We start from the raw sequence: 26,840 nt of genomic DNA, 5'->3' as shown, positions 1-26,840 counted from the left end.
GCTCCCCGCTGAGCAAGGAGCCTGACACAGGACTCGATCCCAGGACCCTAGAATCATGACCTGAGCCGAAGGCAGATGCTTAACCCACTGAGCCACCAGGCACCCCAGTCGTCGTCGTCGTCTTCTTTTTTTTTTTTTTTTTTGGAGAGAGAGAGAGAGAGAGTGAGAAGGTGGGGAAGGGGCAGAGGGAGAGAGAGAATCTTAAGTAGGCTCCACGCCCAGCTCAGAGCCCGACATGGGGCTTGATTTCACAACTGTGAGATCATGACCTGGGCCAAGACCAAGAATTGGGCGCTTAACCGACCGAACCACCAGGCACCCCAGTATATTGCCTTTTTATAAAATGCCTAACTCACTTTCTACAGGGGCTTTAACGCTCAGTGGTGTGCCCCCTCCCCGGAAACACCTCTGCTTTTCTGGTTGCCTAACCGTGATGTGGTTTTCCTCTCCCCAGATTTCTACCTTCAGTTGACTCTGGCAGTCAGGTACCTTTCCTGACCTCACAGCGCTTACGTGCAGTGTCTGACATTGTTTTTCATCTCCTTGGCCAACCATAGCATCCCTTAGCAGGGACCCTAAGACCGGCGCACCGTCTGTGTGTCTGGCCTCTGTCTGTTCACACGCCTCCCACAGCGTGGGAGTTCTGAGCTCCTCCAGCTCAGTCGGGTGGGCCACCCAGCCTACGCTGACAGTGAAGTCTCTGCTTCTTTTCAACCTACGACTTTTCTTGTTTCCATTCCTTTTCTTTTTTTTCCCCTCTTGTGCCATTAATAGTTTTTCCCTGTAGTACTTTTCTTCCCTAACTTGTCCCAACAGGAAATTGATAATTTTGAAATAATTTATAACTGCTAGAAGGGAAGGAAACATTTATGGTGGATGGAAAGTTTTGACCTAAGTACAAACTGGTATTTAGGGAACAGAGAAGTATCTTTATGATTTGGGCATAGTTTAGTCCGGTGGAGAAATACATTTAATTTTTTTTCCGTTTGAAAACATGAGAGGATTTAATGTCACAGTGTGCAAGCATCACAAAGCAGAGCTGTCAGTGCTTTCTCTAGAGGTTTCTAAACATTTTGTTACCCAGCAGGCTCACGTCTGTGCCTGTAAAGAAGTTGCTCCCATCCCCGGTTGTGGTTGGGTCTCCCCTAGTCCGGACACCCGCTCGGGCTCTGAGGATTGGGCTTTTCAGAGCAGCAGCTGCTTTTAGATGGATCAGGTGAAGCTTTGAGATTCACCAGTAGATTCCTGCTCTCATTTTCTGCTACCAAATAGTTTAACTACATGGATCTCATTACATTCTTATTGCATCTAAAAATTCCCATAGCCTTTGAATATGGGTTACGACTTGACCTAGAGAGGAGTAGAACCATGGCTTTGACAGTGAATGCTATATGTGCTTTTCAGACTGAAATGGTGGTGTTGGATAGCTGTCAGAAGAACCATTTTTATAAAACAGAAAACAAACTGAAGGACGTTTGCCCTTACGGAAAAGGAAGAATCGCTTTGGGGAAACACCTGTAAAGTAATAAAGTTAGAGGTGTCACATTTTAGTCAGTGGACATATAGTTTCTACTTGTGTGGACAGAGCTGGTGCAAAAAATTAAAAATATTCAATCAGCTGCCACTTAGTGAATGTTTGCCACGTGCCAGACAGAGTTCGAATTTTTTGCATGTGTGATTCCAGTTTTTGTAATACCGTTGTCGGAGATGGGGATGTGGGGAAGAGGTCAAGCAGCATGTTAGGGAATGGCAGCCAGTCTGTCCCAGGTCCAAGGGCACTATCTTAATCATTATTCTTTTTAGGAGCTTACCTAACAAAATCGAATGTTCTATAACTACTCACCAATTTGCCTGCGTCCATTTTCCAGTAGAGAAGTTTTTTCTGACATTTCATTTATTATTTTTAAAAATTTTATTTATTTATTTTTATTATGTTCAGTTAGCCAGCATATAGTGACATTTTATTTTGAAATTTTCAAACATGTAGGAAAGTTGGAAGAAACACAGTGAGCATTCGTATACCCACCATCCAGATTGTATCATTTGTAGCATTTTGCAATATTTGCTTTCCCTTATATCCGTCCATCTCTTATTTCACCTTTTTTTTGATGACTTGTAAAGTAAGTTTCTGATAGCAGCACCCTTTATTCCTGCACACTTTAGCGTGCACATAGTTAGCTGTGGTTCAGTATGTGTTCACGGTTGTCTTTGGAGATTTACATCCTGTAAGTTGCACAGATCTTGAATGTACTACTCATTGAGTTTTGAGGACTTCATACATTTAGGTGGCCCAAGCCCCCATCAAGATAGAGAGCACCCCCTTTCACACCGGAATGGACCCCCCTACCTCTTTGCTGGTCCGCACTACCCCTCCCCCAGGCAACCACGGTTTTGACTATTTATGCCCTAGATTGATTTTGCCTGTTCTAGAACTTCTGCAGATGGAATGAGACAGTCTGTGCTCTCTCAGCTCTGGCCTCCTGCACTTAGTCTAATGCTTACATACTCATCCATGTGGTTGCGTGTATGAGTCGTTTGTTCCTTTTTATTCCCATGGGCCAGCCCCACGGTTTTTCTCCATCATCCTTCTGGTGGACACCTCGGCAACCAGGTGCTGGTTGTTACGAATAAGGCTGCTAGTGGAAGAACTTCGGTGTAGCCGCAGAATTTAAAACTTGGCTCCAGACTTGTGCACAGAGTTCACCCGTCCGTCATGGGCTGGGCAGTGTGGTGACGGTGGTGCAGATTGGAAACTTATCGAAGAACCAGCATCCTCTTCAAAGGAGAAACTTCTAGATGCTTATTTTAAAGTAAACAAGGAATATATTTTCTAAACATGAATTATTTTCAAATTATATTCGAATTGTGGTGATAGACCTGGAAAAACATCATGGTAGGTGGGAGAGGAGAGCGGAGGAAGCATTGAACTCAGTGTTCAGACATTCTTATGGCCTGGTTTCAGAAAAGGGAAAGTACAGTTTTTCTTGTATGTACTTTCTGCTGTGTGCGACTGGTCTTCTGGCCAATGTTTTCTTAGTATATCAAAACAAATCATTCAAAACGCTTCCACTTCATGGAAACTATTGTGGGGTTTGAAAGCCAGCCCACAACTTCTTAACTCTGTGGGAGAACTGGCAGCGAGTCAAGGGCAGGCCCCTGAGGGCCCCGTGAGGATCCTTCCCTTTGCTCTGGAGTCTGTCGCAAGTCTGGACGTTTGGTAAATGATTGCGCAGGACCAGTGGCAGTGAGAAAGGCACCTGCCCGTGCTGCGTGATGTGCAGCGGGCACTTAGCATCTGTTGCGTGAGTCTGTTGCTTCGGGTGCCTGTTCCCCATGGGCCTGCCTGGTGATCATTGCTCATTCACTCATTCTTCAGCAAGAGAGCATGCTCAGTATAGTCTGTGAAAACACAGAGATAAATGACAGTCTCCCTCGAAGGAATTTCGAAGCTGCTTGTCATTCTCTTAATGCACATTCTGATTCTCACATACGTAAAACTCTGATGACTGCTTGAAGCCAAAGGTAGTATCAGAACCTTTTCTTTCTCTTTTACGCTTTGAAAAATGTATGACATTCATTGATGAATTAGGATTTCATCATTTCGAAGAAGACTTGGTATCTTTGACCAGCAAATAACTAAATAAAATGAAAAATGCATAATCACCTAGGAATCAGGGGAAGACAAATTAAGAGACCGTCTATACCCATCAAATTGGCAGAAGTGGAAAAATCTGACTGTACCATGTAAAGGTGAGCTCTCATGTACAGCTACTGGGACTATGAATTAGTACCATTCAGGGGAGAAAAATTTGACAGTATCCAGTACACGTGAAGACAGACCTAGTGACCCAGCAAGGACATTTCTAATGATTTACCTTGCAAAAACCTTCACATGTGTGCCAAGGAGCTGTGTTCTGGAGAGATTAGCGCAGTCTCCTTTGTAAAAGCACAAAGGAGTCCATGTTTAAGCACAGGAACACGAATGAACAAACGATGTTGTCACACAGTGAGCTACTGCACTCTGATTAAAGTGAGTCAGTCAGTTCTAGAACTTCTGGATTTTTGTCAACATAGATACATCTCAAAACCTAGACTGAAAGACCAAAGATAGTTATGGGAGGGTGTGTACAGGATGATCCGGTCATTTAAAGTTTCAACTACATGTAAACCATCATGTATGTTTTACAGATACATATGTGTGTATGAAGGTACACCGTATGAGTTGGCGAATACGTAATTCAGGAGCGGAGTAATTGTGCAGCTGGGAAATGGAGAGTGGTTTTAGGAGGCATCACAGAGGTCTATAATGTTTTCCATTAAACGTGGGAAACAGTAGCTAAGAGTCACGATCACCAACATCTACTGAGCGTCAAGTATGTTCTCAGTGGTTCCTCTGAAAGCTCATAAGTGCTCTGTGAGGAGAGCACTGTGTGTCCCTGAAAGACCAAAGATAGTTATGGGAGGGTGTGTACAGGATGATCCGGTCATTTAAAGTTTCAACTACATGTAAACCATCATGTATGTTTTACAGATACATACGTGTGTATGAAGGTACACCATATGAGTTGGTGAATACGTAATTCAGGAGCGGGGTAATTTGTGCAGCTGGGAAATGGAGAGTGGTTCTAGGAGGCATCACAGAGGTCTATAATGTTTTCCATTAAACGTGGGAAACAGTAGCTAAGAGTCACGATCACCAACATCTACTGAGCGTCAAGTACGTTCTCAGTGCTTCCTCTGAAGCTCATAAGTGCTCTGTGAGGAGAGCACTGTGTGTCCTCAGTCTGCGGGTGGAGGAACTGAGGGGCAGCAGTAAAGACCTGTCCGAGGCCACAGAGCTGGTGAGCCGCAGAGAAGCCTCTCATCCGGGCATGGGTTCCAGAGCCCACACTCCTCACTGTTCTCACTGTTCTCAACACGTGATTGTTCTCTTGGCCAGAGCTGGGCGGTGGGGGTGCAGATGCGTGTGTTGTGTTGGTCTGTGCGCGTTTCTGTATGCTTGAAATGTGTGACAACAAAGAATGGTCTGAGTTTAGAGTATTGGAGGATGTGCTTGTTTGTGTTTTTCTAAAAGAAAAAAAAAATCATTGTCTACTAGGAAGCAGTCTGTCAAGAATCCATAGAAGTAAGAAGCAATTTAATCTAGAGCATTTTTTTTGTAGTTTTTTTTTTTTTAAACCTATCTCTTTGTTAATAAGTAGCATTAAACCTCATTTCGTGGTTGGCGTCCAAACACCATTATGTTGGCAGCTTCGTGTTGTGGTCAGTGAGGGGGGCAAGCGTGGTTGTGGAGGGAAGGGGTGACGGAAGCCTTGGGTGGGGGAGAGGAAGAAGTGGAGAAGACGGAGCTCCACAGAAGGCGACGAAGGGATTAATTTAGGGTTATGGAGTGCGTTCTTCTATTGATTAACTTACTTGTTTCAACCTCTGAAGTTCCCCCAAAGGTAAGTTATTCTCTGCTTGGCAAAGCTAACATCGTCCACCTCGGTACCAGCAGCTCTGCGCAGCGCTTTCCGTGGTTTACCTGTTTTCATCTCACAACCCGGTGTTAGGATTAGATCCTGAGGTGGGTCTGAGCTGACGGAGGAAGGAACTAAGGCAAGGAGAAAGGAAGTAACTTGTTCGAGGCCAGTTAGTGACACATCCCTGATCCTGACCACAGAGCCCGAGCTCTCGAGCTTTGTTAGCGGAGTGGTTTCCAAGCATGTTTCCTCGTTTTGTCTGAAGTGGTTGCCACGCTTTGGGCAAACTCTTTCCTGGACTTGCAGCCCTGCCTTGGAGGAGCAGAGGAGAGGAAGTCACAGGGTCAGGATGATGGCCTGGGGTCAGAAAGATGCATCCTAGAGATTGAGCATTCCTTTCAGAAGCAAGCAAGGAGGCTGTAAGTGACTTCCTGAACTTTTCATTGTTTCACTTTTTAGACCTCACAGATGGCAGCAGAGAACATCGGAAGTGAGCTGCCATCGAGTGCCGCTCGATTTAGGCTGGATATGCTGAAAAACAAAGCAAAGAGATCTTTAACAGAGTCTTTAGAAAGTATTTTATCCCGGGTAAGTAGCATAATTTCTCCTACCCTAAGTTAAAATCACCTTTTAAGAGAACATAAGATTCATTTCTTTGCCTTTAAAAAAAAAAAAAAAAAGTTTAAGTAATCTCTGTACTCAGCGTGGGGCTCACAGTCCTGAACCTGAGAGCAAGAGTGCGTGCTCTTGCGACCGAGCCAGCCAGGCGCCCTCTTCTTTGCTTTTGTGCCATCAGTGTTTGTTATAAAGTACAGAAGGGTAAAAACCGTTTTAATGTCTTCTCAGTCTTTGAGCAATGTTACCTACACTTCAGTGTTTTGTTTTTGTTTTTTTTAAAGATTTTATTTCTTTGACAGAGAGAGAGAGAGACAGCCAGCGAGAGAGGGAACACAAGCAGGGGGAGTGGGAGAGGAAGAAGCAGGCTCCCAGCGGCGGAGCCTGATGTGGGGCTCGATCCCAGAACACCGGGATCACGCCCTGAGCCGAAGGCAGACGCTTAACGACTGAGCCACCCAGGCGCCCCTGCACCTCAGTTTTTAACTTGGTTTAGGTTAAAAGGAATTCTTTTAGGCAGCATGGTATTTTTTGTTTCCCAAAGGCTGTCATTCATTGGCCGGTCTCTGTGCAGAGCCCAGATTAGATATAGTAAAGCGTGGGTCCCATCCTCCCTAAGTGCCACCAGGCACAAAAACCCATTTACCGTCAGCCGCGGCTGGTATGTGTCTAGAACTCTCTGTAGCTGGTCCGTGAACTATGGCTCTTGGCTCAAATGCCACCCACCTCCTGTTTTTGTAAATAAAGTTTTAGAAACACAGCCATGTCAGGGCGTGATCCCGGCGTTACGGGATCGAGCTCCACGTCAGGCTCCTCCACTGGGAGTCTGCTTCTTCCTCTCCCACTCCCCCTGCTTGTGTTCCCTCTCTCGCTGGCTGTCTCTGTCTCTGTCAAATAAATAAATAAAATCTTTAAAAAAAAAAAAAAGAAACACAGCCATGTCCATTCATTTACCTATATTCTTAGTTTGCTTTTGTGCAGAGCTGAGTAGTTGCCATAGACAATAGGGCCCCCAAAGCCTAAGAGATTTAGTATCTGGCCCTTTACAGACAGGTTTGCAGACTGCAGCTCTACAGAAAGAGCGAAGTGAACATAGACACAGGCTGGCAGCGCCTTAAGAAATTCTGTGCTGTGTGCGCCCCACCCCAACGGGTGTAGATAATCTTTGATGGCACTCCTAAGAAATCAGAGTTTGATTTTCTTTCAAAGTTTCACATCTTTTTGGAGCTTGAAGTATCTTACAGTGTTTTTTTTTTTTTGGTTTGTTTGTTTTTATGTATTTTTTTAATTTCATGATACACTCCATTTGAACCATGCTTAATTTTGTTCTGGTTAAATTTTATTTTGTTTGAAGATGTGTCTCAGAATTTAAAATTTTTAATTTAATTAAAAACAGTCCATTTACAAAACCCGTTGGCCACCTTTGAGAGCTCCTGATGGATAGAATGTTGTCCGAGTGTCCTTTGGCTGGCGGGGTGTGACAGCTTGGGACTCGGGAGAGAGGTGTTGAGCGTGGTTGCTTTAGCGCTTGCCTTTCTTCATAGACAGATTGTCTCTTCTTCCTGCCCGTCATCCCTGCCAAATGACTCAGCCACAAGGTGTTCAGGAACATTTAGGTTGCTGTGCTATTTAAAACAAAAAACAAAAGAACAAAGCCAGAAATGTTGATTATCTAAATACACCTATGTGCTCAGCAGCTTTTCTCAGTAGATGCATTTTTCTGGCTTTACGCTTGCCCTTCTTCATAGGCAGATTGTCTCTCCCTCCTGCCCGCCATCCCTGCCGAATGACTCAGCCGCAGGGTGTCCAGGAACATTTAGGTTGCTGTGCGATTAAAACAAAAAACAACAAAGCCAGAAATGTTGATTATCTAAATGCACCTATGTGCTTAGCAGCTTTTCTCAGTAGACGCATTTTTCTTAAGATTGTTTAAATAGATCAGGCTGCTTCTAATTGATGCCTTTGCACAAGGCTAAGGGATCCTAATTCGACTGCTTTTCTTTATGTAGGGTAGTAAAGCCAGAGGCCTCCAGGAACACTCCGCCAGTCTGGATCTGGACAGCTCCATGTCTAGCACTTTAAGTAACACGAGCAAAGTAAGCACATTTCCCTTTCTGTGACACCCTGAAGAGGTCAGCAAATGGGTCCTGTGCATCTGCTACCTGCAGAGGCTGCAGAAGGATCCGAGGAAGCCCCATATCTTTCGTCATGAAAAGTTTGGTGCCTTGAGACTTGGTGCAGGGGGTGGCCGGTCTTGCAATTCTGTAACTTAAAAGATTCACACGACAAACAAAGCAGATGGCCATTCCATAAGCAAAGAAGCAAGATCACAGCTTTAGGCCACTGAGAGGGAATTTATCACAAAGCAACCAATGGCCTTCTTGCCCAATATTAAAAATAATTGAAATTGGGAAAACCTCAAAAGTGGGTTTGTGAATTCTGTGAAGTTTGCTGCTTGAATTCCTGAACATACTTTTACCCTTTGGCTGGCTCTACGATTATAAATATTACTGTTCTTATAAATTATAAATTAAACAACTAAGCTTCACCTCTTGGGTCTGTCCTGAAGCATAGCTTTGTGATAATGAGCCAGTTCTCTTCGGTAACAGAGCTGTGTCCATGTCCTTGTCTTAGTTCCTTGCTTTCTAGACATTTAAGCAGCTTCAACTTTTTTTAACCACCAGAAAATGAATTTGGGGTTTGCGTTAGGGAGGCCAGCTTTCCTTCTGCTACCAGAGCTCCTTCAGACGCATGAGAGACGGAAGCTCTGTGGAGGCCAGCTCCTGACCACACAGTTCTCATGTTCTTCTGAGTTTCCTCCTGGGCATGTGGCTTTCCGAGCTTTTAGACTGTAGCCAACAGTAAGAAACCCAATTAAAACTGTGACACGGTTCACAGACATACGTGTACACTCGTGTCCAGAATTAAAATCACACAAAATAGTACTTACTGTAAACAACCTTTTTGGTTCTTTTTAAAAAATGTTCCTGGTAGACCAACGGAATTGATGCTACCACCTGCAGTCTACTGCCTGAGAAACATTGCCTCGGAAGGGTGCTGCTCAAGTTCTCAGGTGTAGCGTTAATGGGGTTCTCGCAAAAATACACATTCTGGTTCAGTAGGCCTGGGGTGGGGCCTGAGATGCCACATTTCTGACAAGCTCCAGGGTGGTGTTGATGCCCTGGGTTCGTGAACTCTCTCTAGGGAGCGAGGCTTTAGACACCAGTCCTCTGAATATGCTTTTCTGAGTTAAAATCCACTGGGACGGAGCATCATCTGACCTCCATGCACATATACTGGTTCTGCCCCACAGTTTACTTCAAGTTTGGAAACAGTACGGTTTATCTGCAACGTACAGATGATGGGACAAAGCCCCTGCCCTTAGGAGCTTACCTGGTAGGTGACACATCCTCAAGTAACACCAGCATCAGAGTATCGAAGGAGCCCTGAGAGTTAGACCAGGAGATGGTGGGAACTTAGCCGTCTCAGGAGCAAGGGGAAGGGAAGTGATTTCGGATCAGTGAAACCAGAGAAAGAGTGGGAATGGGGGCAGTGGTGCTTTTGAGTTAAATTGTGCAGGATCTGCACTGCACCTATGGAAGTTCGCAGGCAGGAGGCTTTCCAGATCGCTGCAAATAAATGTACTGTGAAGGGGTTCATGTCACTCAAGTGACTTTTCCTGAAAGTCTTACCGCTTGGTTTGTATTATCCTCCAAAGCGCAGATCGAGGAATATACACGTAGCTTGAATTTCTAGGGTAATCTTAAGAGAAATGCAACTTTCAGAAGTCACCTGCTCGTATTGTGTGTGGGGGTATCTTTAGGTGTATTTCTTTACATCTTTTTTTATCCTGAGATTGAGAAACTGTTGTAAAAATAAGCTATGTTACTGGATCTCTACCAGTAAGTTGGTCATCTAATTGTTGAGGAATATCTGAGTGGCCCTTTTGGGTGTGAGATTAAGTGAAGGATTAGCTCCCTCATGTAATTTGGAAGGAAGTTAATAAGAGTTGAGGTGAACAGGTTTGCATAATGGAGATTGTTGATGTGATGTATTGTCTTAGACAAAATTTTAAATCCTTAAAAGAATCTTTGGAACTACAGAGTCTTGAAGAATGAAAAATTTCAGCTATGTTTCAAGGTAGTTAATATTTTGTAGAACATTGGGAATTAAGTTTTTCCTATCTAATTCTTATAAAACTAAATGTATATAATATCTCTCCTCATTAACATATATTTCTAAAAATTAAAATCCTTAATGCCTGTTATCTGAAAGGCACTCAACCATATATCAAATAAACAGAATTTAGATTCTTCAGTCCATCATTAGATGCATTCATTTCGTTTTACTCTTTCCATGTTGATTTATTTATCCCTTCTAGTGGTTTCATTGGGGCAAGTGAATGGACCTCCCCCCCGTTATGTTCTTTGATTGGAGAAGAATATATTGGCCACCAGCCATGTCCTGGGTGCAGTGCTAAGCATAGTAGTTCATTTTTTTGAAAAAGTATGCATCTCAGAAGACTATGGTATTAGAGTATTGTCATGATTCCCAACAAATTCTGGGAGCTACCCACTCAGTAGCTTCATCGAGTGCCTGATACAGTAACTTATTTTGTATAACGTTTCACACTTTCACTTGGATTACCTTGCCTAATTCTTGAAACCCAGTGAGATAAATTTTCTCTCTACCCTTTTACAGATGAGAAAATTGGGGGACAGAAAGAAATGATTGGCCCTGGGTTCTGGCAGTAAGTTCCTGAAGAGAGATTCTTCATATTCTAAGAATAATAGAGGATGTAGTTTTTAACCTCAGGATCACCAAGTTTAATTTCAACATTAGATCAAAACCAGAGAGCCTTAAGAATGTGGGTAGAACGTGCATGAACACAATTGGCAGAGAGACCGTCTTGATTTGTGTAAACAGCGCAGACAGGTTCTGTGAGACTGCGGGCTGCTTAAAAGCACAGCAGAGCCTTTTGCAGGGAGAAGGGGCTGTTTACAGCTTCGTTCACAACAGCTACGTCCTTCCACTGGGATTTGGGCCGGTTTCCCCGCCTGTCCAGCAGCCTAGCACTTGGTCTCTGAGAAGCAGGCACTTACTGGGCCTTCGTTTCCTTATATGTTTGGTGGCCTCTAGATGGCATTATAATCAGATATGTTTGTGTATCAAAATGTTTTCCTGCTGCTGGGAGGAGATTCCCCGTGATGTGCCTGACCCGCTGTCCCTCTGCCTCCAGGAGCCATCTGTGTGTGACAAAGAGGCCTTGCCCGCCTCCGAGAGCTCCTTCAGGCTCCTCGGCTCCTCGGATGACCTGTCCAGTGACTCGGAGAGCCATCCCGCAGAAGAGCCTGCCCCACTGTCACCCCGGCAGAGCTTCCGAAGGCGCGCCAACACCCTGAGTCATTTCCCTGTGGAGTGCCAAGAGCCCCCGGAACCGGCTCAGGGCTCTCTGGGGGTCTCCCAGAGGAAACTTATGAGGTACCACTCAGTGAGCACAGAGACGCCTCATGACCGAAAGTAAGATTTGTTTAAAAATGTGAATTGTTGTATAAATAGCTGGGGCATTATCTGTTATTAACCAGGTATGTGCAGTCCAGGTATGCTTATTGGGTGGAAGAGAAACTTGAGTCAGGTTGTGCTGTGGGCTTAAAAAGCTAACACTTGAAGGCGTGTTCTGTTCCTCCCGCGGGAACCCTGTAGACGTAGAGGCTTGTTACTTGCTGGAGCGGCAAGTACGAGTATCAGGAGGAAGCAGGTGAGACGGAGCAGAAATGGCCCTGTACGTGGACAGCAGTCGCTGCTCACGAGGTGTGAGAGGCAGGAGTCCTGGAACTTAGCTGCCGGCTTTGAGGACAGGTGGCGGAGGGGCGAGCCGGTGAGTCCTCATCTGCAAACCCGGAGTCTTTTCTCTGGGGGGACGGAGGCGCAGGGTCAGTCCCAAGCGGAGCGTGAGCGGCCGCGGGGATGCCTCTGGGGTTCGGGTCCGGGCTCTGTCCTGCACTGGCTGTGACCCGGCCGGGTCTGCTTAGCTTCTCCGTGTAACAACATTGGAGTGGATGTTCCTAAAATTTGCTTCAGCGTGAGAATTCTCGAGTGTGCTAAGCGGGTTTACTCATTTTGGTAATTTGGCTCGCATGAGCAGTTGGAATCTCCTGGGTAAGGAAGGAGATGGGTCAGCTGCCGAGGAGCGGGACTTCTCCTGGTCCTTCTGGGGTCCCTTGGCAATTAATTTGACCCGAAGCGGTCACAGAGTTATCCTTACAAATAACTTTAAAAATCTTTTAAAATCCCTCACTCTGTAAATACGAATAAGGGCCGCACCTGTGGAGTTGCTGCCTCCCTTGGACTGACGTGCGTCGGGGGTCACGCACGCATAACGCAGAGTCTGCACGGAGGGGTGTGGCGTGTTCTGAGTGAAGAAATGAAACTATTTGACGGATGTAGCAGAGCCTCTCCGCTTTGTTTCCAGTCAGCCATTGAAAATAATTACGAGGGTTTTCAAGAATTTGGCTGCAGAACTATGATCCCAAAGCAGGGCGCACACCAGAAGCTAGTATTTAATGTCTGCCATCTTAGAGACAACAGTCTAAGGGTTTTTGGAGGTTTTGCCGTGTTCTTAAAACCCTGCATACCTGCTGCTTCTCTTTCGCTTCGCCGCCGTGTCCGCAGCCGTGTTTCTGGCGTGTTCAGTGGTCGCGGACGCATTCCTGGCTAGAGATTCCCAGTTCTCTTGCTAGGCCTGCAGTTTCACGCGAGCAGAGGTGGTAGGAAAGGGGATATCCTAACGGTACATTTCCTTCTCACCGAGAATGCAACTTCCTAATGGATCTTGCTGGACAGGGGAGGGGAGGGGAAGGTGGAGAGGTGCCCGCCTCCCTCCCTCCCTCCCAGCATACCTGTTTTGCTTTCTGCTCCCTTATGAATTCTTTCCTCATTGATGCACAAGAAATGCGACCTTGAATTCAAGGCAGGCTATTGTTCATTTTAAAGAAAAATGTAGTTTAAAAACTATGGATTTTGTTTTGCTTTCCTTTTTTGCTTTTGGTTTAAATAAAAAAAAAATTGCTGTTAGTTTCTGAAAAGGGAGGGGAGGAAGAAGCACTATTGGGGCATACGTGTGTGAGAAATGGTCAAGAATGACTTTTCACAGTACTCTTTTTTTTTTTTTTTTTAACTGAAAACGACCTTTGGCAATGAGACAGTGGCTGCAGAAGACAAGAGAAGAGCAGTCCTCTGACTCTGTGGCAGTGGGTGTTTAAATAAGCGGACNNNNAGCCTCGTCTAGCCTGTTCTTGCCTGTTTCCTCTGAGCCCCCCCCCTCGGCTTCCCCCTCGGCATCCCCCCTCTCCCTGCTAATTGCCCTGCCTTCTCTCTAATTGCTATTTAGTGGGAATCATCCACCTGTGGGCGAGTCTCAAAGTCGCTCAGGTCAGTCTGCAGCTGCTGCTCCTCCACCTCGTCTTAACCCCTCCGCCTCCTCGCCAAATTTTTTTAAGTACCTAAAACATAGCTCAAGTGGAGAACAAAGTGGGAATGCCGTGCCGAAGAGGTGAGCACACTCATGCGGCAAGTTCAGTGTCGTTTGTCTTCCCGGGAAGTTTGCACAGAGAGGATGTGCTGCATGGCGGGAGAGGACCCAGGGCCACCGCTTGTGTGTGTGTGTCGTGTGTTCGAGTTCTTGTCTGGTTTTGGTTTTACTATTTTCAGTCTATCATCTGAACTGACTTGATTTACTATTAATTTTACTATCGATTAATTACTATTGCTAGTTCTTCTGGGATTTCGTACATACGTATTTTCACCTCTGCCCGGTGTCCGCACATGCGCGTGCACACACACACACACACACACAGTTTAACAAGAACTGTGTTTGATCATATACACTGTGGTTTGTGCCAAATCAGAAATGTCCTGCTGAACTTAGGAAAATTATTTTTTTCCAGTTTGAAAGGAAAAGTCATTTTGGAAGATGGACTGATTTTTTGTTATATTTTTATTTTATTCTGGTGAGAATGCTTAACATGAGATCTGTACCCTTAACCCACTTCCAAAGTGCACAGCACACTGTTGCTAACTACGGGCACGGTGTTATGCAGCAGATGTCTAGAGCTTCTTATGTTGCGTAACTGAACGGACTGATGTTTTTGAATTAATTCACTGACTCCATTCATTTAAAATAGAATTTTATTGACTGAATGCAGAAGTTAAATCTCATTTGTAAACTTTTTCATTTCTTACTGGTTTAATTTTCTTAGCATGAGAACTAAAGTGTTTATTTTAAAGCTTATATTTTATACTTTTTGTGTTTGTATTTCTTTATCCTAAACTCTCTTCTCGACCAAACTCTCAGCATCTCCTACCGTAATGCCCTGCGGAAAAAACTTCATTCTTCTTCCTCTGTGCCAAATTTTCTAAAATTTCTGGCTCCTGTAGATGAAAATAACACCTCTGACTTTATGAACACGAAAAGGTAGGGTTTAATTTAGATACATCAAGCCTGAGTAGAAGTGTTGAATTATTGAGATATATATATATATATATATATATATATATATGGATTTTTCAGCTTTTTTTTTTTGACACTCAAAAAGTCATTTTAGCTAAATTGATTTTAACTTCTTTCTTATACTTTCCTACTGAATGTCACTTAAAAAAAGAGTCCTCCTGTTCTCAGTTTTGACTAGGAGTAGTTTATTAATGTGTTGTTTTCAGAAGATTCAAGAAAGTCTTAACCGGTTCTCTAAAAGATAGCAGTGTTTCTGAAAAGTGACCATATGGCTGTGGTAAATGAGTCAGGATGTCTGACCCGTAAGTCATGGTGATTCCTTAGTTCCAGGTGTGTATGCGGGTGTAAATTACAAGGGCTTCCCTGTGTTGTCCTGCAAATAGGAAGAAAAATCACCGATTAGGCGATACTTATGATATATGTTGATAAATATACTTTGTTTTGTAGTTAAAAAGATACAGATGTTAAAATAGTTGTCATCAGCAAGTGGCTGTGTGATTATTGCCTTGATGCTTCTGTGTAATCTAACTTTTTCGTTTTTGTGGCCATCTGTGGAGATGCAGACCTATGCTGAGAAACTATGCCCACACATGGACAAGGGGAGCTGGTGGCCCCAGTGCCAGTGCCCCCTTTAGACAGTTTCTCTTTTCTGAAGTGGTGCCAAGGAAGGCCCAATTGGAAGCTAGTGATCTGTGGAGCGTATTTCTTAATGTCTTTTACAGTGGAAATAAATTAAGGGCATGTAATCTTGTGCTTTTCATGAAAAGCATCCTATAAGAAAACAGTCCCTTAGGAGTGTTGGCCCAGTGCGGGCTTGATTCACCTTTCATGATTATCTAATTATGTTCTCTTATGCAAAGATAACTTATAACGTCGTGTTTTGTTTAAAAACAAACAGGCAAGCTAAAATGCCTGATTATATCTCCCCACCAGTCATCAGTCAGTCATTTTGTGCTTTCAGGGACTTCGACTCCAAAGCTAACCACCTTGGCGATGCCAGCAGGACCCCTGTGAAGACACGGAGACACTCGTGGAGGCAGCAGATATTCCTCCGAGTGGCAACCCCACAGAAAGCGTGCGACGCCCCCAGCAGATACGAAGGTACCGTACGCCCCGGAAGTGAACCCGTGAGATTCTGGTGTGAGTAACAACAGTGCGTGAGGTGAAGGAGAACATGAAATGAGATTTCAAGTCAGTTCATCCCCTGATTTTAAAGCTCCCTAGGGAAGACGCTCAAATGACCATGCCTATCGCTGTTTCCAAAGAGATTCTCAAACTCCAGGGACACGTGTAAGAGCACTCAGCAGCTTGTAGCAGCTCGTGTGGAAAAGAGCACCTCTGCTGAGCGGTTGCGACCACCCACCCAGCGTGCGTGTGGGAACGTGCGGGGGCTCCTTCCCTCCCCTGCGACCTGAGTGTAGGTTTGCACGCTGCCTCAGCACAGCCTGCTTGCGGGGGTGCTCCCCGGTCCCAGTGCTCTGGTTACACTCGTCACGTCCCCTGCCTCGGCAGTTGCTGTCCCTTGGTGTGGTGTCGCAGGAAGACTATCTTGTGCCCTTGCAGCCTGCTTGTGTCTCCCAGATACAGAGTACACTCAGGTCTGTCTTCGGGCCTCCCTGTGTGGAGTCACAATGTAAAAAACGAGTTTAAATGCAGTCCTAAGCTTAAGATTTGTCTCTGCCCACTGATAGCCTAAATTTTCAGCAGCAGCTATTTCTTTTCCCTAATGCTCTTTAATCGGAAAACACTTTTTTTCTGAAGAAAAACCAAAGCAACCCAGCAGACCTCTCAACGTTTCCTTGAGTCCCTCAGGTTGCATGTCATGCGGATTCATTCTTGTCCCCCGTCCTACTTCGTGTGTGTTAATAAGCAGCAGCGCAGGCTGCCCCGAGAGTTTGCAGGGTCGGTGCAGCTGCCCTGGGTGGGGGAGGCCCCCTACGCCGCCCTCCTCGCGCTCCTCACCCTCTGCCCCCCTTTCCTGCCTCTCTCTCTTTCTCCCTCTCCTTTCCCCTACCTCCCCCAGAATGCTCCTTAATATTTAATTTTAAAAAATGCCTTCTCTGCCAAATTAAACAAGAGCCTGGTTTGCAATATAAATCACATAACTTCACTTACCTTGAGTCGTAAAATGGTTATAGTGAATGTTGGCTCTTCTTATCTCATGAAATTACATTAAATTATGAATGCGAAAGTACTTTGGAAACCTGAGACATATCAAATGTAAAGCAATACAGTTATTTTTGTTAACCATCGTTGAGGTCGGAGCACTGGTGTTAAGCTTCCTAGACTTGTTCCCAGCAGGAAGGAGCAAGTAAAGGAACACTACAAAGACTGGGTTTATAAATGCAGTGAGATCTTTTTTTTTTAAGTCATTAAATTGAGTTATTTCAGTGTGTGCCAATTTAGAAAGTTTAAAGATTTCATTTTCATTTTGTAGATTGTCTGTTAATGACCAACAGCCAGGTTGTGTGACCCAGTTCCTTCCTTCCTAAATTGCTAAGCCAAAGGGGTCTGCTGGGCTGGTGGCCGGGGAAAACACCAGGCTTGTAAAGTGCACAGGCTGGGAGGCCGTACCCCGTGTGGGAGCTCTGATGGCTGAGGAGCTGCAGTGAGCTCCACAGGGCCCATGCCAGGGCTGCTCTCTGCCTGAGTGGGGAAGTGTGGTGAGTGCCTGGATGGACACTGGTGTCTCCCAGTCGGTGTCTGAGGGACTGGAGTCAGAAGGTTGGTCTGTGCTGGCAAATGTTTGCTCTCTGGAGAACCCCAAGATAAAATGGGCAAATAGAATGTACTGTGGGCAGCACAAGAGAACATGGCCCAGCGGGTAGAAGCACCGGGGCAGTGATGTGTGTCCGCCCTCTCTTTTTGGAGGCTTCTGTTTTTAGTTGGTTTAGTCTGGAAGTACTGTAAGAAGCGGATATTGAACCCCAAGCTGCAGTTTTGTTTATGGTGTTTGCAGTCGACAGGGTTCCTTGGTGAATCCTGGGCTCGGCACCACTGTGGGGTGACAGTTCGCAGTGGATGAGACGGGATGATGGATCCTTCCTCCAGAGGCCAGAGCAGGAGCAGATCCCCCAACCCCCCCCGTAGCCCGAAGCCTGGGCTGCGCGGTCTCTTGGGACCAAGAACAGAATGCTTGGTATTTCTCATCCCCCCACTGGAAACGGTACTCAGGAGTACTGACAGCCCAGCTGCGGGGCCCCCGGGGGCCCCTCGCCCACATATTGATGGGAAGCACAGAGCTGGCCTCCTCGCTGTCGGAGGGTCTGGGGTGGCCATGAAGGTGAACTTAGAGAAGGAATTTAGAGCTCGTTCAGGGACCTCTTCCCACGGCTGGAGCCAGAGCGGCTGCATTTAAATCCCAGCTTTCCCCTAGGAGCCGTGCACGAGAGCAAGCTGCCGAAACTTCACCCCTGCGATAGAGGGGATCCTTACGGCTAGTGCCACACTGATTGAGATAAGGAAGCACGGTATTTCTACTGCCATTTTGTGTAAAAGCTTCCAGAATTCATAGATTAGAAACAAATCCGTGAGGCCGAGGTTTCCAGTGTGAAGTGACCTCCCGTGTTGCAGGAAGGTCCCTCTGCTGCTCCTGCCTCGGCCCCTCCACACGGGGGCGCCTTCCTGCTGCCTGGAGCCCCTAGCGGGAGCTGCGGTGCTCAGTGGCAGGGCCTTGGATTTCTCTCACTGCCTTTGGGATGGGAGCCGGATGGCCGTGCCCCCTCTTCCCCTTCCCCTGCGCAGTGCAGAGGGCTCTTCCTCCCAGGTCCTGGTGGTGCCCTGTTAGCCGGTGGGGCGGGCGGGGAAGGGGAGGGGACTGGAGGGAGGCCCAGGACCGGGAGCCGAGCTGTGATTTGTGGCTGAAACGACAGAACACCAGAAGTGGGGTTTCAGGGTTTAAAAATAGTGCCCCAGTATTGCAGTGCCCGTACCTCACGGGTGCGTAGACACTGAGGCGTGGTGATATATGTAATGTATTTACATGTGCAATGATAATGGGTTCAAAACTCCCGGTGCGCGGGCTGGGCGTGACTGTGGGAAGCAGCCTGTCCCGTCTGAGAACAGTTCTGAATTTTCCAGTGAATTTCTTAGACTGAACCAAATCCTGTTCCCTTTCATTCCATCCCTTGGTGCCTTTCTGGTCTGACTCTGAAGCCACACAGAATACACTTGTGTTTCCCGTTCTGCAGATGGTGGGAGGTCATGGAAACCATGGCTTCCTCTAGAGCTCCTCCCCAGCTGAACTGCCCCCATTCCTTCGCCCTCCTGCAGGTCACTGCCCAGTCCCCTCCAGTCCACTGAGCATACACTGTCCCCTGCTGCGGGGCCCGGCACCCACACGGCACTCCTGCCGTCCCTGGCCCTCTGGTGTACCTCCCCCTCCCACTCAGTGGGTGCTTACTGTTTTCTTCGTGTGGCCTCACCTTCATAATCGCTTTCTGCTTTAAGTAATTAACTCACACGCCTGGCTATTACTATAGCTTGTCCTTTGGGGCATTAGCTGCTATTTAAAAATCAGACTGATTTCTAGGTGCCCTCGAAAAGGTTTTCTTTTTTTTTTAAAAAAAAGCTCTTTCCCCAAGCACCTTGTACCTGGGAAGTGCTAGAGCATCGGTTTGGCCAGTCCTTTTGGGATGGTTTTGATACTGATGGTACCTTGTAGAGAGCAGCATGAAGTCGACGGGCCACGCCTCTGCCTTTAAGTACTGAACACAGCAGAGCTCCACCCAGACACTATTCCTGCCTGCCCAGTCCACAACCCTCATGGATTCTTCGGGCCCCAGTCATTGAGCTACTATGGGTTCTCCCTGTCTCCTGCAGGAAGGTGTCCTAACGGACCCCCATGCAGCGCCGGGTGACATCACTGCATTGCCCACCAGTTTTCTCTGATGGAGGCTTCTGCTGGGTCCCTCAGTCCTGCCACTCATGCCCCGAGGCCTTTGCATGGGCTGTTCTCTCTGCCTGGAATGCTGTTCCCCATAACCTCCTGATTAACCTCTTCATCTGCCTCAGATCATTTCTTGAAGTCAGTTTTCCAAGGAGGCCCCTCTTGGCCACTCTCTTTCAGATTGCACCCTCCCTCCTACCACCAGGCATTCCTCGTCTCCTTCTCCTGACTTTTCCCACAGCACTTACCTCCTTGTAACGTGTGTTAGCATTTACTTACTCGTGATCTCTGTCATCAGTTTCTCTAGTCCTTACAGGCTTGATGACTTCTAAAGGAAGGCAAGTAAATTGCTCAGATTTATACACACTTAGTATATGCTCATTAGTGATTTCTTAACTCCTTTTCTCTTCCTCCTCTACAGGAACATGTCCTTTATGCTCTTTATTTAGAATTAAATATTGTACGAGTTTTTGGGTTATATTGTAGGTACTCTGTATAAGAGAGAGAGAATAAAAGCATGTGGGACTCTGTACTGGTATAATAATTACTTAGGCCGCTATCTATGGCAGGTGCTTTATAGGAATTCTTTAATTCCCAGTTGGCCTTAGAAAGGTTGGCATTTTTATGGCACCATTTCACAGATGAGGGAGCAGAAGCTTGGAATGGCTTAAAGCCCTTTCCCCAAACCACAGAGCCAGTGGGCGACAGAGGCAGGCCTGGAGCTCCCAGACTTGTGCCCCGAAGCTCGTGCTGTGAACCGTGCAGGAGCCCGGCTGCTGCCAGAGATCGCAGCCTGACCTCCTGGGGGTGCTTCCTCTTCAGGAGCCCCTTCCCACAGGACGTTCCCTGCCGGTATCCTCCCTGGGCGCTTACTATCTGTCCACGGGTCTCCCTGTCAGCCAGACACCCCCCCCCACCCCGTTTCCGAGTATTTTAATGTATGGACTCGCCCTTGGTCAGCCGTCTCCCCCTCTGTGTCCACATCGGGACTGGAGTGTGCGGGGGAGGGAGAGAGATTTCTCAGTATCGGTCTGTGAATTTTCTTCTCCCAAATCGGGTATCTCCAGCCTCTGCCACTGTCTGCTCCCCATCTCAAGGACACAGAGATGCCCCCGCCATCCGCTGTGCTCTGGGACCACTTGGCCCCACGCTGCAGCTGTGTGTCCCCCCGCAGCTGGGACACCTCCAGATTCTCAGACACACGAGAGCCCCAAGGTCCCTGTTTTGGCCAGACTGTCCCTGGCAGGGTGTGTGCCTCTGGAGGTGGCTCCTGGCCTCTGTTCCTGCCTTGCTCTGGGGGCTGGACCCTTGGGCAGCCGGTGACTGAGGCCGGTGGCCTCAGGGAGCTCGCTCTCTGGCTTGGACGTGGGGGACGGAAAAGTGTACTTGCAGGGAACCCTGAATAGGGCCTTTTTTTTTTTTTTTTAGATTATTTATTTATTTATTTGACAGAGATAGAGACAGCCAGTGAGAGAGGGAACACAAGCAGGGGGAGTGAGAGAGGAAGAAGCAGGCTCCCAGTGGAGGAGCCCGATGTGTGACTCGATCCCGGAACGCCGGAATCACGCCCTGAGCTGAAGGCAGACGCCTAACGACTGCGCTACCCAGGTGCCCCCTGAATAGGGCCTTTTAAAGTGTTTCAGATGCTCGGAGTGACTACGTGTCACCGTTTGGCATTTCTCTTCTGGCAGCGCAAACTTGTTAGACAGGAAACCTTTTGGCCTCTTTTCAAGCTGAAAAGAGATATTCGTACCGTCCCACCCATTCCATCCCACTATGTTAAGTACTAATAAACTGACAGTAATTTAAAAACCGTGGTGTTTGTATTAGTGTTAAGGATATACGTGAAAGAGAATTAGGATTTCCTGTAGCTCTGGTGTCCTAATTTTTTTTTAACAGTTGGGCTCAGACCTGGAGAGAAGGGTGTTAGTGAGTAAGGAGCGTGACTCTAAGTATAGTGCAAGACGAGGAAAATGTGAAGGCTGTGTGGACAGAGGTGAGATGGAACTGGGCAGATGTTGTCTCCAGCAGAATCACCTTGTCGTTTACTCAGGGGTGTGTGACTTTATACAAAATCTCTGTGCAGTAATTAAGTTGCAGGAATCTGAATTTTATGTTTTGGAGACCCATCTGAAGGAGGTAGGCAGTTAATTTCTATTTAGAAATTTACTCACATAGGTCTAGTAGGACCAGCACAAATGTTCCCAAATCCCAGACTGTTTATTTTTTTAATTCAACAGAGACCGGTTGGTTTCTTGTAGGAATCCCTGCTTGACTTTCGCAAAGCCTAGGAGGGATTGTTCCCATTCCCAACTTTAGAGGGGCAGGGCAGGTGTATGCCAGGGCATGGACGGGAGACGAGTACGTAGGAGAATCACCGGTTGGTACTTGAAGACTTGGCAAGGCAGATGTCTTTGCAATAAAACAAACATAGGTAGATCACAAAATAGAATACAGAAAGCTGCCTGGTTGCTTACATTTAAAGCACCTGTCTGTAGTGACACTTTAAGTTTGTGGTGACCACTTATGGCTACTGCCCCAGAAGCCCCAGGAACAGGCATTCTCTCTGCTTTGTGTTCTGGGCTCTTGGGGTGAGGAGTTTTTGAGATGCTGAGTATGTGAAAGGTCTATGGAGTAAACCATAAACTCCACTGAGGTCATATCTTGGGGGTCCATTCAGTCTGCCAAGGATCGGGAGTGCTCAGGGCTGCGTGGGTCGGGCATGGCTGGCGCAGACGTCACTGTTCTGAGAGGGTGCCCGTGCTGACGTCTGGATAGCAGCCTTCTCATTTGTAGAGCCTTCCCGTTGTTGATCCCACCACAGGCCTGTACTGAAGGTAGAGCCGGGGAGGTGCTCTCCTCCCGCAGATGAGCACAGGAATGCATCTGCACACTGAGTGGCCATGGTCTCGAATGTTCATGTGCTTAGCGTCCCCTGGGGAGCCTGTACAGAGGCAGGTTCTGGTGCGGTGGGTCCAGAGGGTCTCCCTTTCTAACAGACTCCTCAGTGATGCCGATGTTGCTGGTTCAATATGAGTAGCAAGGGCTTAAAACAAACGACCACGATAAATCCTGCCCAGACCTTCTAGACCAAGAATGGGGCTCCTGTGCCTCTTTCTGCTGCTACGCACCCCTGCAGATAACCCAAGGAGTCACCCACGTGTCTGACCGCCAGTAAGTCTAGGTCGCCAGTGACCTTTTTTGAGAAGGTTGGTGCTTCCTAGAGAAGGAAAGAGTTTGGTGGAGAAAATGCAGTGATAAACACGTGCTGATAGCGATAAGACAAAGTTGATAAGGTGCCAAATGAGACCAAGCATGTGGTGCTCTGCCTCTTTCCTGCCCCCTTATTTTCCAGGGAAGCTTTGTCTCTTGGGTGGCCCCCAGGGCACAGAGACTGTTCTAGTGTTTGTTTTCTTAGTGGGCTCTGATCTCACTGTCAGGCCTGCAGAATGCAGAAAGTAGTAGAAACACTCCACAGTTTTGCCTCGTGGTGTATTATACAAAAGATCATTCTTTGTTGTTAAAGAAATAATTTTTTAGGTGCCTCTGGAAAGGGGAAAAATCCTTTTATTTATCTCTGTGTGCCAAGGAACAATTTTAGTGTCAGTCTGATAGCTTTCATTGAAGTGTTTCAGATTACATTGTGTATTTACAGATTTCACCAACAATAGAAGCGTTCAGACTTTATATGTCTTGTTTAAAAGAGAAAAAAGGAAAACCCACCTAATAGAGATACGATTTATTGATTTGAAACCCATTGTATAAGCAAATAGTCCAGTGAAACTAATGTTCAATGGGTTTTGTGTTGTGAGTATAGCTGTGTCTATTTTATGATAATCTTAAGTCTGTTGAATTAGATATAAATACTAATGGCAAGACTAAGGAATATAATCTGAATCTTTATAATGATTATATTGTGAAAAATGTAAAAACTGATAGAACTGTGATTTGTGTTGGACATAGCCAAAGTTTCAAGAATTTATATACCATTAGGAAATTTTAATGGATCATATAAGTAGAATGACTACAGGTAACACTTCCTGAAAATATAAGCATCACAGTGACATCTGTATGACCTTTTGCTTTGATCCCTGGTTCTTAGCTTTCCCTGTGCACCAAAGTCACCTGGGGCATTTTTAAGTACAGGCTGCACCTGCCCCTCTGCATTCTGCCTCCCCGAGTCGGTTGGGTGGGGATGGGGCCTAGGCATGAATTCTTTAAAACACACACACACCCACACACACACCCCTTCCCACAGAGGATTCTGTTTCCTATCCCGCTTGAGAGCGCTGGTCTAGATGGCGTAGGGTGACTTGAGGCACAGTCACCACTTGGTGGCAGTGTTGTTCCCTGTGTCTTGATGGTCCTGCATTCTTTCCAATCTCAGAAATCCCTTTTTCCCCTGTGATTTTGTTTTTGGTCTTGTTTTTGTTACAATATGTATCTTCCTTGCTCATTTCCAGCTTATTTGAATGGAGAGCTACCTTCTGAAATTGAGATGTTTTCTTTTTCTACAGGGTTCTAGGGCGTGGGTAAAATAAGAAAGAAAAAAAATGGTCTCTGACTGCCAGTCACATGGTTTTTTAGAATTGTTCTTAATTTAGTCTCCATATAACTTTGCTTTTTTGTAGTGAATAAAGACCAGGTTCAAGATTAAATATCACAAGCCAGAAATCTGATTCTTCATAGATTTCTGTAGTTTGAAGCTACTAGATTTTTTCCCCCTTTATTGTGCTTCTTGGCCCATCATTACAGACATTGGGAGACCATAGTGAATGGCAAGATTTTACCTTAGTTTGCTAATTTTGTGCATGATAACAATTGTTAACACTGATTGAGGTTTTCCTAAGTAACCATTGCGTTTAAACACTCCATCCTTAACACTTTGTGCAAAGGCTGGGGCTAAGGTTGTTGATGATACAAAGAAGCCATCTCAGCCTCTGCTGCTTGGTAGGAAGGCTGCAGGGGCAGAGGGCCGAGGGTTTGAGCACTGGAGGCCTGGGACCCGAAGGCCTGGGTGTGAATCCCTGCTTACAGCACTCACGTTGGCAGGGAGTTCCTCAGGGCTAATCTAACTCCGGAACCTGTGGAGGTGTGCCCGAAGGCTTAAAATCCCAAGTAGGAGATCTTGATTTGGCTCCTTTGAACCTTGATCTGTAGGTGCCAGGGAGCCATGGAAGTTTATTAAGCGAGGGGGATGGTAAGTGGTTTGAAAATACTTTTTAGGGGGTTAAAATCTGTAGATATATTTGAATGTGAAGCAGCCTCAAAATCCGGGCAGGACTGGGGTGAGGCAGGCAGGCATCCTGCATGGAAAATTTGAAGAGGCGCTCACTTTCATGGTCCTGTAAGTCCAACCCTGTGCTTACACGGTCCTGAGAACAAGGATCTTCTTATATACCGGGCCTTCAGTGCCTGCTTCCCTCATCGTCCTCCTGGCCCTCCTCAAAGCCGTGCCCTTCTACCCTACAGCCTGCTCATGTGACCCGGACAGCACTGCCAGGCAGGTTCAGTTAGCTCTCAGGAAGGGTTTGTTTTGTTTAAAATACGACCTTTTTGAAATATAATTCATATACTAATACAGTGTACACATTTAAAGTGTACAATTCAAAAAAAATAATGGTGACAGTTCACTGTTTTTAATCCCTGTATTCGTAGAATTGTGTAATCATTAGCACAACCTAATTTTAAAACATTTTTGTCTCCCCCCCCCCCGCCCCCCGCCGAAAAAAACCTCGTGCCTCCCACCCCTCCTTCAAACCCGAGACAGCCGTTCATCTGTTTGTGTCTCTCTGGACACTCTGTTCTGTCGTGGAAATGGAATCACACACTCTGTGGTCCTTTGTGGCTTTTCCGCTGAGCACATTATCAGGGTTCACCATGCTGTGTGTGTTAGTGCTTCATTCCTTCTTGTGGGCCATTCATAGGCCATCGTAAGGACAGGCCACGTTCATTTATCCGCCTGCCAGTTGACAGACGTTTGGGTTCTCCCCACCTTTTGGCTGTTAGGAGGAGTGCTGCTGTGAACATTCATGGACGTGTTTTTTTGTGGACGTATGCTAAGAAAGGGTTTTATAGATGAGCTGGCGTGAACACATTCTCCTCTGGGATCAGAAACACAGATGACATTCTGACTGTTAGGATTGTAGGGCCAGTGGGGGTGGGCGAGGTTTGGTCCCCAGTACCAGGCTTCCCTGCTGGCTGGCCTTGTGTGCCTGCCTTCTGCTTCAGGCGGGGGGACTCTGGTGTTGCCCCCAGGAGCACTTGGGAAGGCGAGGGGCGCGGGGAGCCCCTATCAGGGCCCGCATAGCTCTCCCAATCCCAGGGAAGCCATCAGAGGGCCACCGGTGAGTGGTATTGGCCCAAGATTGCATTTCCTTTAGCTGTTGTCCGACCAGGTATACTTAAGACCCCTTGGAGGATTCGTGGAGACACATGTTGCTGTTCCTTAGTTCTACAGTTTCTGGTTCTGGAGATGGAATTTTTGGGGGAGCCTGAGAACTTGCATTTCTTACAGCTTCCCAGGTGATGCTGATGCTGCAGGTTTGGGGACTGCGCTTTGAGGCCCTCTGGGTTTCTCACGCTGCAGGGGCCGATAGGCAAAGGCACATCGTATTCTAACTTAAACTCCAACCAAAAAAACCCTCAGTGGTCGTTAGTAAAATGAACAAACTGAAAATTAGAAATGCATTCTGTGGCAGATTAGGAAGCCGCCAACAGGTCCTATTTTCTTTGCAATAGAAGTAATCAAATATTAATGCTAGCCGTTGTAATTAGCCTTGTCGTGTAGTAAGCATTTGGTGTTTGCACTCTTACGCAGCTGGATGGCAATTCTTGCAGTGACTTCCTGCCGTAGGTGGGACTGCCCGATCTGAGAGGTGAGGCTGGAAATGCTGGATAATGTGGCCACAGCTCCCACAGCACTTAGATTGCACAGCCACAATTCAAACCACGTTTGTTCTAAAGCCAGTCTTTTTCTTTTTTATATATATATATATATTTTAAGATTTTATTTATTTATTTGACAGAGATAGAGACAGCCAGCGAGAGAGGGAACACAAGCAGGGGGAGTGGGAGAGGAAGAAGCAGGCTCATAGCGGAGGAGCCTGATGTGGGGCTCGATCCCATAACGCCGGGATCACACCCTGAGCCGAAGGCAGGCACTTAACTGCTGTGCCACCCAGGCGCCCCTCTTTTTTATATTTTACTTTATTTTTGTAAGTAAGCTCTAGGCCCAGTGTGGGTCTTGAACTCATGACCCCAAGATTAAGAGTCACATGTTCCACAGACCGAGCCAGCCAGGTGCGACTAAATCCGGTCTCTTAAACCCAGTGATAAACTCTTCAGTTTTAGGAATATTTGCTTA

The 26,840-nt window shown here is 46.5% G+C and overlaps 1 protein-coding gene across 10 annotated transcripts in view; it reads left to right on the top strand.

Moving 5' to 3' along the window:
• The window catches only part of TBC1D1 (TBC1 domain family member 1), a 214,196-nt gene that overhangs the window by 116,562 nt on the left and 70,794 nt on the right, over positions 1 to 26,840 (top strand). For 5 of the 10 annotated variants that reach the window (XR_005833380.1, XM_040624867.1, XM_008701383.2 and 2 more), the window contains 6 exons: positions 5,922 to 6,050; positions 8,087 to 8,173; positions 11,317 to 11,597; positions 13,468 to 13,629; positions 14,431 to 14,550; positions 15,548 to 15,726. Coding sequence is in view for 9 of the 10 variants with exons in the window: in XM_040624867.1 (XP_040480801.1) it covers positions 5,922 to 6,050; positions 8,087 to 8,173; positions 11,317 to 11,597; positions 13,468 to 13,629; positions 14,431 to 14,550; positions 15,548 to 15,726 (958 nt within the window). In the remaining variant the exon portion in view is untranslated. The remainder of the gene's footprint in view (positions 1 to 5,921; positions 6,051 to 8,086; positions 8,174 to 11,316; positions 11,598 to 13,467; positions 13,630 to 14,430; positions 14,551 to 15,547; positions 15,727 to 26,840) is intronic. The other 5 variants (XM_008701384.2, XM_040624866.1, XM_040624868.1 and 2 more) reach the window with 5 other exon arrangements.

This window comes from Ursus maritimus, unplaced genomic scaffold (assembly GCF_017311325.1).
Source record: "Ursus maritimus isolate PB19 unplaced genomic scaffold, ASM1731132v1 scaffold_8, whole genome shotgun sequence".
NCBI classification, from domain to species: Eukaryota; Metazoa; Chordata; class Mammalia; order Carnivora; family Ursidae; genus Ursus; species Ursus maritimus.
The sequence above is the reverse complement of the archived record's forward strand: the minus strand, read 5'-3'. Positions and strand labels throughout refer to the sequence as shown.